The following is a 14,279-nucleotide window of genomic DNA, read 5'->3' as shown; positions in this document are numbered from 1 at the left end:
GGGGAAAAGAGGAGGGGAGGAGCCAACTGTCCAGAAGAGAGCAAGATAAATGTGCAAAATATATTTTTCACTCGGAACCCTTTTTTATTTCTGGAAAAGCAGAAGAGCTCATTCCAGACACTTCAGGGAACCTGGGGCTTCCCTGCGTATTTCCCCTGCTCCACTTACCCAGGACGTGAATGAGATATCACACTTTCTGAGTAATGCTACCTGTAACTCTCGTTACTTTTGCCTTCCTCTGTTTTGTGCACAGCAATTCATGGAGTCAGGCTGGGTGAAAGATTAAGAATATTGTTTCTTACTGGGAGTGAGTTCCAGAATTTGTGGTTTAAATTTGAAAGTTTATATTAAAAAACTCTAGGCTTTTGAATAAGAGAGGAAATTCAATTGTCTTGCTGTTATGACATGCATTTCTTGAGTTGTTTTGCCAGTGTTGCCACTGTTATTTACCAAAAGAGGAAGATATCTCATTGAGAGGAGGTAGTACTAATGCTGGAGACCAGGATTTAAATTACCTCCCTTTTCTCTAAGGGATACCTGAGCTAGGGGTCTCCTGGGCTGGGGATAAAATATTAATGTTTAAAGTGTCTAGACTTTGATGAATGATTTAATTGAATGTAAAATTGTCAGGTGTCAGAAATACCCTTGTTGACATCTCTATCCTTTTCTACCACTCTCCTATTTTCAGTTGGTAACATTGAGTATTTGTTGTTTGCTGAAATTTCACCATTTCTGTTCCTCATGACTTCAATTATACTCTGGTAAAGATATTTTTAAATTTGTTGTGATATATATTTGATTTTCATATGCAATGCTCATTTATGACTGTTGAAGTTACAGAAGGCTATTCAGCCCATTGTGCCTGAGCTGCTGCAAGATCTTTAATTTCCAATTCATTATTTTCAAAGTATTCACCAACCTTCAAGTCATTTTACTTGACCATCATTGCCCATCCTCCATGTGGACTAGTCAACATATTGACGAACAAATTAGTCCTGCTTGCATTCTAAGAACCTTTCTTCATTTTAACCACTGACCCTTGTCATAGAATCATCTAACTTAGATAGTTATGGTCCTCATTGCTAATATTTCAAGAACATTTTGCCTACATATCTCATTTTTGATTTCTTTGCCATCTCCTTGTATTTTGCATTCTTGGATATGCTTCTTCCATTGAAAGGTTTTCTCAATTTTCATTGCAACATCACAAAAAAGCTTATTACTCTTTATCATGTTGCTGTTTGTGAAATCTTGCCAAGTACAAAATGGCAAAAGAATTTAATCGACTTTAATATGAGTTGGGAAATCTTGATCATAGAATCCCTACAGTGTGGAAGTTATTCAACCTATCGAGTCCACACCGACTCTCCAAACAGTATCCCACCTAGACCCATCCTTCTATCTTAACCCTGCATTTCCCATGGCTAATCCACCTAGCCTCAACATTATGGGTCAACTTAGCATGGCCAATCCACCCAACCTGCATATCTTTGGACTGTGGGAGGAAACCTGAGCATCCGGAGCTAACCTACACAAACTGGGAGAATGTGCAAACTCCACACACAGTTGCCTGAGGCTGAAATTGAACCCAAGTTCCTGGTTCTGAGAATCAGCAGTGCTAACTACTGAGCCACCAAGAATTGTCATTATAAATCTCTGTTCGTAAACTATCCCTGTAGTGTTAGAGTCCTTATCTCATCTGTAAATCTTTATATTTTGACCGTTGTGATTCTGCTTCATTTATGTTCATTAATTTGTTGTCCGTCTATATTATTCTTCCCTTCAGTAGACATCCTTTGATCTTCTCCCTTATTTACCAAACATGATGTTCCTCTGCTTTATGCATTGATGTGTATATTTTAGAAAATGTTGCAATGAAGAAACTTATTTTAGATCACACTTAATCTCATCTAAACCATTGGTATGAGGTTCCTTGGTGTAGAAATTGCTGTGTACGAACAGGATTCTACAGCTTAAAAGATTTAATTTTTCTCTTTTGTTTTTGGAAAAGTAGCGTTGATGCAAATGTTACAAAATGACTTGTAGAAATGCAGTAGTCTGTGCTTTTTTCTATTGTAATCAGTTGGAAATGGAGTTGTAATGAATTTTAATCAATCATGTCTTGAATGGCTATGTCATGATAGTTTATTTAGTTGACCAATATAGACCAAGAAATCGAATACTATCTCTTTGAAATTAGATGCAAAAAGTAGTTTTCGACAGCAATAATCTTAATGAGTAGAGGCAATCTTGTAGTGTATACCATTATTTGCATGCTGAGATTAAATTAAAGCTTTGAAATTTCTCTTCATACTATCTATTAGAATTGGTGCATTGTGATCTTGTTTATTCTGCACATGTGCTAACCATAACTGCTAGTTATTGAGCTAGAAGATACAACCTTTGGTCCATGCTGCAAAAATCCCTGTCTTAACCACTGAGCATTGAATCTGAGCTGAAAAATGTGTTGCTGGAAAAGCGCAGCAGGTCAGGCAGCATCAAAGGAGCAGGAGAATCAATGTTTCAGGCATAAGCCTTTCTTCAGGAATCTGAGCCAAGCATTTCCCATTGACCCTGAGCTGAGCTCCTAATCTTCTATCTCCTCCTTCACCAAAACTATCAACTTTCACTTCTGTAGTGTTGCCTTTCTCAACTCTCTTGTCAGAAAATGAGCTCAAAAAAATCCTCTTACAGTGCCTTTATCACCAAAAGGCTCAACTATCCAGCACTCTTCTGGTCAGTCACCTGCTTTCTGTAATCTTGAGTATATTCAAAACCTTTCTGTCTGTATGCTAACTTGCATCATCCATCATCTCTTAGATGTTCTGGTCCAGCAGAATGTCTATTATTTGTAAACTCTGATCCCTGTTTTCAAATCTCTTCAAGGTCTCATCCTTCCCTATTTCTAAGTAACCTTTTCCAGCCTGGCAATCCTCTGATAAATTCACTTACCCTCATGAGTATCCTAGTTTTGGTTGGTCCATCATCGATGATCATGCCTTTTGGCTGCAGAAATTCTAACCTCTGAATTATCTTTCTCAATCCCACTGCCTCTCCTATACTTCATATAAAATGCTCCTTACAAACCTATTTTTTTGACAATATTTATCATCTGCCCTATAATTTGCTTTTGCATTTGTCAAATTTTGTTTGAAAATGCTCATTTGAAGCTATTATAGTTGTTCTATATCCAAAGTTATTATTTGCTCTGTGGCCTTAATGCATGGTGTAATTTATGGAAAAGGGGTTTATTATCTAAAATGTCACTACAGTTTTATCAAATCTGCAGCTGATTGCTTAGAACTTTTCAGACATCTGTGCTGTGTTTTGAGTTGTTTTGGCAAGATCCGCAAACTGATGTTTCAGTCCTGGTACCACTTTGAGCAGTAACATTTTCTGTCTTTTTGAATATAGATTCGTAGAAGACGTCTGGCACGGCTGGCTGGTGGACTGACTTCACAACCCAGCACTCCGCTTACCTCCCCACAGCGAGAAAATCCACCCGGAGTGTCTGCAGCAACACCAGGCATATCTCAAAATATGGCCCTGAGTGTACAGAGCATGACTCCTGCCACATCCCCTATTGGAGCAACAGGTATAACTGAAGTGGTTGGATCTGATTGAGCTAGATTGCTAGCAGTTTTGCATTTGGCTTGTGGGGTTTAATCTTGATGTTCATTCTGTAAAAGCAATACACAGAAGATGGAAACTTTTTTTCCCCACCGTTTATCTCAAGGTTGTAAGCTGATGGGTTATTGTGGTAATCAAGTATACATTTTGTTTATGGTCAAGTTATAAATTATCCTATCTGATCCAAATTGAGGCAGGAAGCATACTTAAGTGCTGTGTTTAGTATGTCACTATTTATGGGAGAAACTGGGGAGTTTCAAACATGGATTGTAGAAAACCTGTTGTGATCTGATGTAATTGAAGTTTTACAGGGGCAGAAGGGTTTTCCATCATTTCAAATGCTTTATTTTAAATATTGCTTCAGTTTACTGATAATGTTTACTTCATTGTCACCCTTTTTAATGCTTCGTTTTTTTCATTAAATAATTTTGTTTTCTGTGTGTACAATGAAATCTGTATAAATGCATGCTCCCAAAAGCATAATCACTCCTAACCATTCAAAATAGCTTGTATTGTCAAATAAACAAGTGACGTTTTATGGTTCTGGATATCTGCAACAAGTGAAAGTTTAGAACTTGACCATAAATGTACAAAAACAGGAAATTTCTATAGCACTTTTTGTGATTGTGAGGTCCCTAGGTGCTATGCCCCCAGATGTTGCAATCTAAAAGTGTAGGACATGACTCGATAGCACCATTTGAAACCCACAGACTGTATATCTGATTCTGAAGCTCATTCTTTCCAATGGATGGATGCTGCTGAATCGCTCTTATGCCTCTTTTGTTATCCAGAGTTTGAATCTGTCACACTCCCTTCAATTATGATGTCCGCAAGTGTCCAAGGTTTGTATTTCCCCTGCCAAACGTTTTATCAGCATATAAACCTCTCCCCTCCAAATAAAACATTCTTGCTACAGTTGCTGTCCCTGTTGTTAGCAGTTTTGAATCCCCCTTGCAGTTGCTATTACTATCACTATATACAGTGACCACATTGATAAGAGGAATGCCTGTATTAATGAAAAAGACATGTTCAAGAGCTATCCTTGGATGTTCACACTTATAGGTTTGATTGTGCTTTAATTAATTCATTTCTTGATTTTGAATCTTTTCTCTATTTAGATTTTTAAAAAAAAAATCCAATTGTTTAAATGGGTTCTTACCAAGGGTCTAGCTATTTTTATGGTTCAAAGTTTGTGAGAAGATTTGTAGCTTGGGTGCTCATTGTTGTGGTTCTGTTCACCAAGCTGGGAATTTGTGTTGCAAACGTTTCGTCCCTGTCTAGGTGACATCCTCAGTGCTTGGGAGCCTCCTGTGAAGCGCTTCTGTGATGTTTCCTCCGGCATTTATAGTGGCCTCTCTCTGCCGCTTCCGGTTGTCAGTTCCAGCTGTCCGTTGCAGTGGTCGGTATATTGATTCAATTAATAAGCACATTGACCTGGACCCAATATTGATTCAATTGTATATTGATTCAATTAATAAGCACATTGACCTGGACCCAATATACCAACCACTGCAACGGACAGCTGGAACTGACAACCGGAAGCGGCAGAGACAAACCACTATAAATGCCGGAGGAAGCTTCACAGGAGGCTCCCAAGCACTGAGGATGTCAGCTAGACAGGGGACGAAACTTCTGAAACACAAATTATTTTTATTGTGCTGGTGTTAACAGATGACAGTAGATGGGAATTTTTCTCTTTCAAAAGTCAGGTCGCTGATAACTTAACAAATTAGTACATGAACCTACAACTAGTCAAGTGTTGAAATGAAAAGGTTTAAGTTGGTGTTTATCCTTGACTAAGATATGTCTTCGGAGCTGTGGTACCTGGCATGTAGAACCTGCTTAACTGACTGCAATCCAATATTAAACGTATTTTGGTTTATTGAGACCAATGGCTGATAATAAGATAAAAACAAGATTAAAAAATCATTTTGATTCAAAATGTTGATACTTTTGTCAAAATGATGTAGCCAACTCCACAACTTTGATGTCTTGAAGCTGGTTTAAATCATTCTAGTAGTTCAAGTTGCCATAGAGCCCAACTATTACTATCATTTGTTTTTAAGCTGACGTGAAACGAAAATGCATGCAATAAGGCCTGTCTAAATAACATAATTTGAGCCACTGCATCAACTAATTTTCATGAATTTAGATGAATAAGATTTTTTTCTTATCAAGAAATGAGTGGAATGTCATTTTGCTCCGTAACTTGTTGCCACTTGACTTAGCCACGTCAACATACTTGTGCTTACCTTCAACACATCACCTTCCAGAATTTTCCACCACCTGTGATTGTTCTTTCGTTGAAGTTTTATAAGATGCAAGTTTGATAAAACAAATGTTTGAATAAATTCTCTTCTCTCAGTGCAACTGGCAAAGCATGAAACTTTTGCAGGCCGTCTGATCTACTTCTTTAAAATCCCAGTGACTATATGAATTGCTGGACTTTCTTGGCTTTGACCTCCTAACATTGAGGAGATTTGTTACGACACTGAAGTGAGTGTTAGGAATCAAGTTCTGCTACTCCCAACCATGAGCTGTTGAAAGTGTAACTACTTTATTGAATCACCAAAGCAGTCAGTTTGTTTCTCTTTACCCATTATATCCAGAACAAAAGAGGCTTGCAGCTGTTTTCTTCAATAAACACAAAAATAACTTGTTTATTTTAAGTAAACTTATTGTTTCAAAACTAATGACTACATAACTATTTGGAATTGATCTGTATACTCTTAATTTCAGACATGTGCATTCACACATCTGACGTGACCGTACAATTCTGTAGAGGTGATACGGGTCGTTTCTTAAGGCAAATGGGGAGTTGATGAAATACCCTGGTGCGTTAAGCATCTGAACCCAAAGATTACAAAAATGGGGGACTCTTCACAGACCAAGTCAATTTCCTGTCATTGAGATAGCAATTGGATCGACACGATTTCCAAAACAGATTTCAGTTCAAATGAGAGTCAGTTAGAAGTAACAATCAGCTTCCAGAGGGAGTTAAAGGTAGTGATTTCTGGAAACGTGGGTTCCCAGAGATTCTTTGCCGAGAGAGATTTGAACAGCTTGTCCTGTTGTACAGTTTCTTCTTTTCCAGGTGGGAGAAAGATCTCTGTTTGCTGCCAGCTTGTTGGAGGGTTTCTTTCCTTCAGTTGAATTGGTGTGTAGTGAAACAACAACTTCAGTTCAGAGGCTAGATAACCTTCAGCACAGGGCTTCCCAAATGCATCTGTCCACAATCTTAAAACCCACCTTTATATATTTTTTAAAAGCTTTGCTGTCTCTTTTCTAAGTTGTTTGATTTTGAGCAAAAAAGAAGCTGGCTAACAGTCCACATTCGAATTTTAACACAACTTCTCGAAATCACAAGTTTTCTCAAACCCATTTCAGTCGGGACTGTCCAAACAGTTCATGCTTCATTTCTTCGTAGATCTTCAATATAAATATGTATTCTCAACAGAGTTTCCTTTGTAGCTTTTCAACAGCTGTACATGTGTGAAATTCAAAAGTGCTGATATATCTACAAGTTGGTATGCTTACTGATTTGGAAAACTGGAAGTTCTTGTTTTCAAAAATTTGTTGAATTTGGAGACTTTTGAGCTCTGGATCATTTAATATCAATTCAATTCTTGCAAGATATTTATATAAAATATCATCTGTTACTTAATTTGACTTAGAATATAGAATTTTTAAAAAATGTATTTTGTTTTCAGTCTCTCAAATATGGTGGGAAGTATTCTTTGTAAATCCAATCAAACAATGGTACTAGATTATCAATTTCTTCATTCACACTGAGACAGAGACTGAATGTGTGTTACTAAATATGGACTACTATTTGTTGTAAATGTCTGAGCAATTGCAGAATGGGTACAATGTTTGGCAGACTTTTTTGCGATGTGGTACAATTTAGTTTTCAATGTAATTATTCAGGTTGTAAATTTTCTTGTTGAGCTTGTAGATTTGTCCTAAGATGTTTGGTCATCATTCCAGGTAAGATAATCAAACTGCCTCCGTTGAAGCGCTGGTGTTCAGTCCTGCTATTTACGTGTCTTGGTCTGTTGTGGTGGGTGATATAACTTCCAGTTCTGTTTCTCAGAGGTTGGAAAATCAATGTGTTTGTTGTTGGAGTTCCGGTTTGAATGCCAGGCCTCTAGGAATTCCCATGTGTGTGTCTTTGTTTAACCTGTCCCAGGATGGATGTGTTGTCCTGTCTGTCTGTCTGTCTGTCTGTCTGTCTGGATACTAGTGATAGTTGGTCGTGTCGTTTGGTGACTAATTGGTGCTCGTTTATCCTGGTGGCTAGTTTCCTGTCTGTCTGTCCAATATAATGTTTGTTGCAGACCTTGCAGGGTATTTTGTATATGACACTCGTTCTGTTTATTGATACTAGGTCCTTCAGATTCAATAAGAGCTATTTCAGTGTAGTGGTAGGTTTGTGGGCTACCATGATACGAAGTGTCCAGAGTAGTCTGGTCGTCCTCTCTGAGATGTCTTTCATATATGGTAGTGTGGCTAGAGTCTCTGGGTGAGTCGTATCTTCTTGTTTAGATTTGTTATGTAAGAATCGGTGGACTGTGCTTATTGGGTCGAGAGTGTGGTACTAGATAAGGCACAACAGATCAGGCAGCATCCGAGGAGCAGGAGAATCAACGTTTCGGGCCAAAGCCCTTCATCAGGAATCCCGATGAAGGGCTTTTGCCCAAAACGTTGATACTCATGCTCCCTGGATGCTGCCTGATCTGTTGTGCCTTATCTAGTACAACACTCTCGAGTCTAACCTCCAACATCTGTAGTGCTCACTTTCGCCCTGTATTTTATTGGGTACCCATTGTTCTTGAATACATTGTGTTGACGATTTTCTTCGGCTTCTCGTCGTTCCTGGATACTGCAGTGTATTGTGGCTCATTTAAATAATCTCCTGATGCAGCTCTGTTTGTGGGTGTTGGGATGATTGCTCCTGTATTTGAGTATCTGGTCTGTGTGTGTCGTTTTCGTGTAGACGCTAGTCTGCAGGTCTCCATTGGTTTTCGTTCTACTGTGACATCTAGGAAGGGGAGGCTGTTGTTGTTCTCTTCCTCTTTAGTGAACTTTTATACCGGTAAGGATGTTTGTGTTAGTGAGTTTCTTCTAATGCATCTGTTTCGTGATGACAAACCACCTTTTAACACCCTACAAGCCAGAACAGAACGGCCGTAGAATGTAATGAGAGATGATGCCAACAACTGACTCCTCAAATATGCATGGGAAATTTTGGGCCAAAAGACTGACCAGCAATTGGTAAGCATGCTAGAATGAGCCATCAAGACTAAATAACCACGGACCAAGACACAGAAAGCACTAGCCTTGCAAGCAAAACGGGTGACCCAACTCCACAGCTAGAAAGGCATATTAAAGCAAAACTGAAGAAACTCCACAAAACAGGAGAAATTAACAAGAACAAACGAAACCTGAAGGATCCAACACACCCTGTTTCTACGGATTACCAATGGTACACAAAGCTGGGGCCCCCCCCTCAGGCCCATAGTCTCTCTTCCTAGCGCATTGACATACAGACTAGCAAAGGAACTTCAACGCAAACTGAAATTCCCAGTAGAAGGCTTAGGCCACTCCATCCACTCCACCCAGTAATTTGAGAACATCATCAAAAACACCCAGGTAGAGGATGCCAAGATCATGGTTTCTTTCAACATGACAGCCCTAGTCACATCAATAAACATCACCCTGGCAAAAGAAACACTGGCTGCACCACAAGACGAACCAAGAACACAAACATCAGACAGCACCAACTCTGTCAGCAAGGACAGCATCCTCAAACTAGTAGACCTGTGCCTCGCAACCTGCTTCACCTTCAACAATAAGACCTACAAACAAATTAACAGGAAACCCAAGGGATCACCAATATCAAGACTTTTGCAGAAACAGATATGCAGAGGTTGGAACGACCAGCTGTCCCCATGATCCAGCCCAAACTTTGGGTCCACTATGTGGATGACACCTTTGTCATCACGAAATGGAACAAATGAGAAGAAACCCACAAACAACATCCTTACCGGTATAAAGCTCACCAAAGAGGAAGAGAACAACAGACTCCCTTCCTAGATGTCACAGTAGAACGAAAAGCCAATGGAGAACTGCAGGCCAGTGTCTACAGGAAAGCGACACACACACACCAGATACTCAAATACAGGGGCAATCATCCCAACATCCAGAAACCGAGCTGCATCAGGATATTATTTAAACAAGCCACAACACACTGCAGCACCCAGGGGCTATGAGAAGCCTATGAAAAACACCAATAAAATGTATTCAACAATGATGAATACCTGATAAACACAGTCTGTTGATTCTTTAAAGAAAAAATCTAAACAAGAAGACAACACACCCTTGGCATTATGGTAGCCCACAAACCTACCGCCACTCTGAAACAGCTACTGGTGAACATAAAGGACTCTGTACCAACAACCACCAGAACAAATGTTGTATACAAAATACTCTGTAAGGACTTGTAACAAACATTGCATTGGGCAGACGGGCAGGAAACTGGCCACCGTGAGCACCAACTAGCCACCAAAACACACTACCAACTATCACTAGTATCCTTACACACACAATGATGGACACCAGTTAGACTGGAGCAATACATCCATCCTGGGACAGGCTAAACAAAGACACACCAGGAATTCTGGGAGGCTTAGCATTCAAACCAGGATTCCATCAACAAACACATCGATTTGAACCCCATTTAATAACCTCTGAGAAACAGAACTGGAAGTGATATCACCCACCACAACAGAGGTGTTCTCTGAAATGTTCTGCAAGTAGGCAGCCTGTCTCGCCAATATAGGGGAGACCACATCGGGTGCAGTAAATGATGTGTGTGGAGTGCAGGTGAATTTGTAGTGGATATGGAAGGATCCCTTGGGGCCTAGGAGGGAGGTGTGGACGCAAGTTTTGCATTTCTTGCGGTTGCAGGGGAAGGTGCCGGATGTGGAGGTTGGGTTGGTGGGGGGTGTGGACCTGACGAGGGAGTCACAGAGGGAGTGGTCTTTTCGGAACGCTGATAGGGGAGGGGATGGAAATATATCCCTGGTGGTGGGGTCCGTTTGGAGGTGGCGGAAATGACGACGGATGATACGATGTACATGGAGGTCGGTGGGGTGTTAGGTGAGGACCAGTGGGGCCTCCTACCACCCCGCCAACCTCCATGTCCAGCGTATCATCAGCCGTCATTTCCGCCACCTTCAAATAGACCCCACCACCAGGGATATATTTCCCTCCCCTCCCCTATCAGCGTTCCGAAAAGACCACTCCCGCCATGACTCCCTCCTCAGGTACACACCCCCCACCAACCCAACCTCCACTCCCGGCACCTTACCCTGCAACCGCAAGAAATGCAAAACTTGTGCCCACACCTCCCCCCTTATTTCCCTCCAAGGCCCCAAGGGATCCTTCCATATCCACCACAAATTCACCTGCACTCCACACACATCATTTACTGCATCCGCTGCACCCGATGTGGCCTCCTCCTATATTGGGGAGACAGGCCGCCTACTTGCAGAGCGTTTCAGAGAACACCTCTGGGACACCCGGACCAACCAACCCAACCACCCCGTAGCTCAACACTTCAACTCCCCCTCCCACTCCACCAAGGACATGCAGGTCCTTGGACGACTCCATCGCCAGACCATAGCAACACGACGGCTGGAGGAAGAGCGCTTCATCTTCTGCCTAGGAACCCTCCAACTACAAGGGATGAACTCCGATTTCTCCAGTTTCTTCATTCTTCTTCCCCCCACCTTGTCTCAGTCCCTACCCTCGAACTCAGCACCACCTTCCTAACCTGCAATCTTCTTCCTGACCTCTCCGCCCCCACCCCCACCCCCGCCCCCACCCCCACTCTGGCCTATTACCCTCACCTTAACCTCCTTCCACCTATCACATTTCCAATGCCTCTCCCCCAAGTCCCTCCTCCCTACCTTTTATCTTAGCCTGCTTGGCACACTTTCCTCATTCCTGAAGAAGGGCTCATGCCCGAAATGTCGATTCTCCTGCTCCTTGGATGCTGCCTGACCTCCTGCGCTTTTCCAGCAACACATGTTCAGCTAAAGGTTACCTACTCCTTGCTTCAGCTTGACTGAAAATCTCGTCCCCGTCAGTGCCTCATAACTGGTCTTTGAAATAGTTACCCCAAGAAGATGGTGGTATAAATGATGTAAACATGTGTAACTTGCCAAGGACCCCCACTTTCCTAGATTGAATTAAAGGGAAATGTATCCTCCATTTATGACATATCAAGCACTTAACAAATTGTGTATTGTCAAATCATTGCTTGCATATACTACATGCTAGATATTAAGAACAATGCCACAGGAGATTGACTGACTGTCTGGCGTGGAATACAAGATGAAATGTTAAAAAATGTTGCTTTATGAAGAATCAGGAGAAATTTTGCAGTGTTTTCTGCCAGGAAATTATTTTGATTTTGCATGTTGCAGGACAACCAGTACAAGATCTGCAGAAGAAATGTGCAAATTTTTACTTTTTTTAAAACTGTGCATCACATACTTGCTGACTGGGTTGAGTACCAGCTTTTACCAAAAGTGTTTAGAGTTTCTTAGATGTGCAGCTCTGTCTTTTTATTTTTTCCTATATTTTTACATCACTGACCTGCTGCCCTTTTGTCATTTACCTGACTCTCAATTGGTTCAAAGCTGTGAGGGTAATAAACCCAAGGTGTTCCTGACAGATCCACCTACTTTCTGTTTGTCTCTTGAGAAATGCATTCAACCTTATAAACACAGTTCAGAGTTTAGCTGAGTTGGACGTGAGGGTGAAGAGGATGGCTCCAATGTTAGTAACGTACTGTTGCTTATTCAGCTAAAAGCTACGCATCTGGAGGCAAATATTTGGAAACCCATCTCCAGAGCAGGAGTTGGCTGTACAACCTTCAATTGTCTCCTAAAGCATTACAGGTATATCTGAATCTGCTGTTATGAATTAGCTCAATTTTGACCGTAAGACATAGGAGTGGAAGTAAGGCCATTCGGCCCATCGATTCCATTCCGCCGTTCAATCATGGCTGATGGGCATTTCAACTCCACTCACCTGCATTCTCCCCGTAGCCCTTAATTCCTTGTGACATCAAGAATTTATCAACCAATTTATTAACCTTCCATTTCCAGGCATATCAGTCAAAGCCAACTTTGTTGCCTTGATTCTGGCCATTCCATCGAGGGAGGATAGTCATTAGGAAAGTGACAAATGTGGGTTTGAGCCCTTAAGTGAGCAGCAGGTACATGAAACTGCATAGAGAGCACCACAGTCCCACACCATGTACATACCAAAGTTTCAGAATGAGCTGGTAACTTCTCTGAAATCTAATCAAGGTAACTACTGAATGCTGTATACATGGATACAGAATCATATCCACCCTCCATGCTGGACACTGGAACAGCGGCTATACCAAACTATTTTTTTCCTCTCTCTCCTCTTTTGAATAATGTGTTTGCCATTAACATACTGGAAGGTGGTTGCACTGGGTAACTTGATGTCGAAATGTTTGAAGTACACTGCTGCATATCAGCATGACCCTAGATGGCTTGAGGATTTTTGATAAAGGTGTGCCTGCTGCAAGACTGATCTGCCTTCCAGGGTGCTAAATGACAGGGCATACAGAGGAGACTGCTCAACTAAAAACAAAGTATTGCATAATGTTGGAAATCTGAAATAAGAACAAAGTCCTGGAAAATTCAGATCTGGCAATATCTGCAGAGAGAGAAATGGAGTTAAAGTTTCAAGTCCAATATGACTTTTTCTCAGACCTGGCTCTGTTTCTGTCTCCACAGATCTGCACAGTACTGGAGAAGCTGTGCAGGTCTGGCAGTGTTAGACCCCTTTGCTTAAAACATTTCCTCATTTGTTCATCTCTAACTTAGGTCCTGCAGATTGCAAATGGGCTTGTTAAAGGAAGTCTTTCTTTTGAATATCTAGGAATTCTAAAACATTGATCAGAACAGTTTGCCTGCATTAAAAACAGCAGGGGGAGGGCCAAAGACCAAGCCACCATTTGCAGTTGACAGCTGCATGGTTTAGAGTTGCTGCATCTCTGAAACTTGACACTGGAATGTCACTGTAATGCATAGACATGGGCCTGATTTTAATCCATTTGAAACACTTGCATAGATGTAGCCCTGAAGGACACAAGCTCAATAGCATCCAGAAGAAACCAGTCTGATTGGTTAACACCAAATCCATCACCTTAAACATCCACTCCATTGACTAATGGCGCACAGTAGCAGCAGAGTGTACCATCTGCAAGAAGCTTGGAATGCTCATTTTGACAGCGCCTTCCAAATCACCACATCAACCACTGAAGGGCAGCAGACGCAGAGATGCATAAGAGCCCTTACATACCCGTTCCCCAAGTCTTATGCCATCCTGATTTGGAATCAAGATTGCCAATCTGTCATTATTGCTGGGTAAAATCCTGTAACAGCAGTAAGTGTGCCTATGCTGTGGACCGCAGCAGTGCCCCCCCCCCCCCCCCCCCCCCCCCCCCCCCCCGTCCTGCATGCTCATTCAGGTGAATTACCAGAGCCAAAGCTTACAAGTCCCAGGGTATCTCATTCCAGTAAAATAGTTTGTCCTTCATT

General features: G+C 41.4%; 1 protein-coding gene across 2 annotated transcripts in view; it reads left to right on the top strand.

The window, feature by feature from the left end:
• The window catches only part of ube4b (ubiquitination factor E4B, UFD2 homolog (S. cerevisiae)), an 85,564-nt gene that overhangs the window by 11,510 nt on the left and 59,775 nt on the right, over positions 1-14,279 (top strand). For both annotated transcript variants that reach the window (XM_072586102.1, XM_072586103.1), the window contains exon 2: positions 3,415-3,595. In XM_072586102.1, coding sequence (XP_072442203.1) covers positions 3,415-3,595 — 181 coding nt within the window. The remainder of the gene's footprint in view (positions 1-3,414; positions 3,596-14,279) is intronic.

The sequence above is a fragment of the Chiloscyllium punctatum genome, chromosome 16 (assembly GCF_047496795.1).
Source record: "Chiloscyllium punctatum isolate Juve2018m chromosome 16, sChiPun1.3, whole genome shotgun sequence".
Classification (NCBI taxonomy): domain Eukaryota; kingdom Metazoa; phylum Chordata; class Chondrichthyes; order Orectolobiformes; family Hemiscylliidae; genus Chiloscyllium; species Chiloscyllium punctatum.
This window is presented reverse-complemented; position numbering and strand designations above follow the sequence as displayed.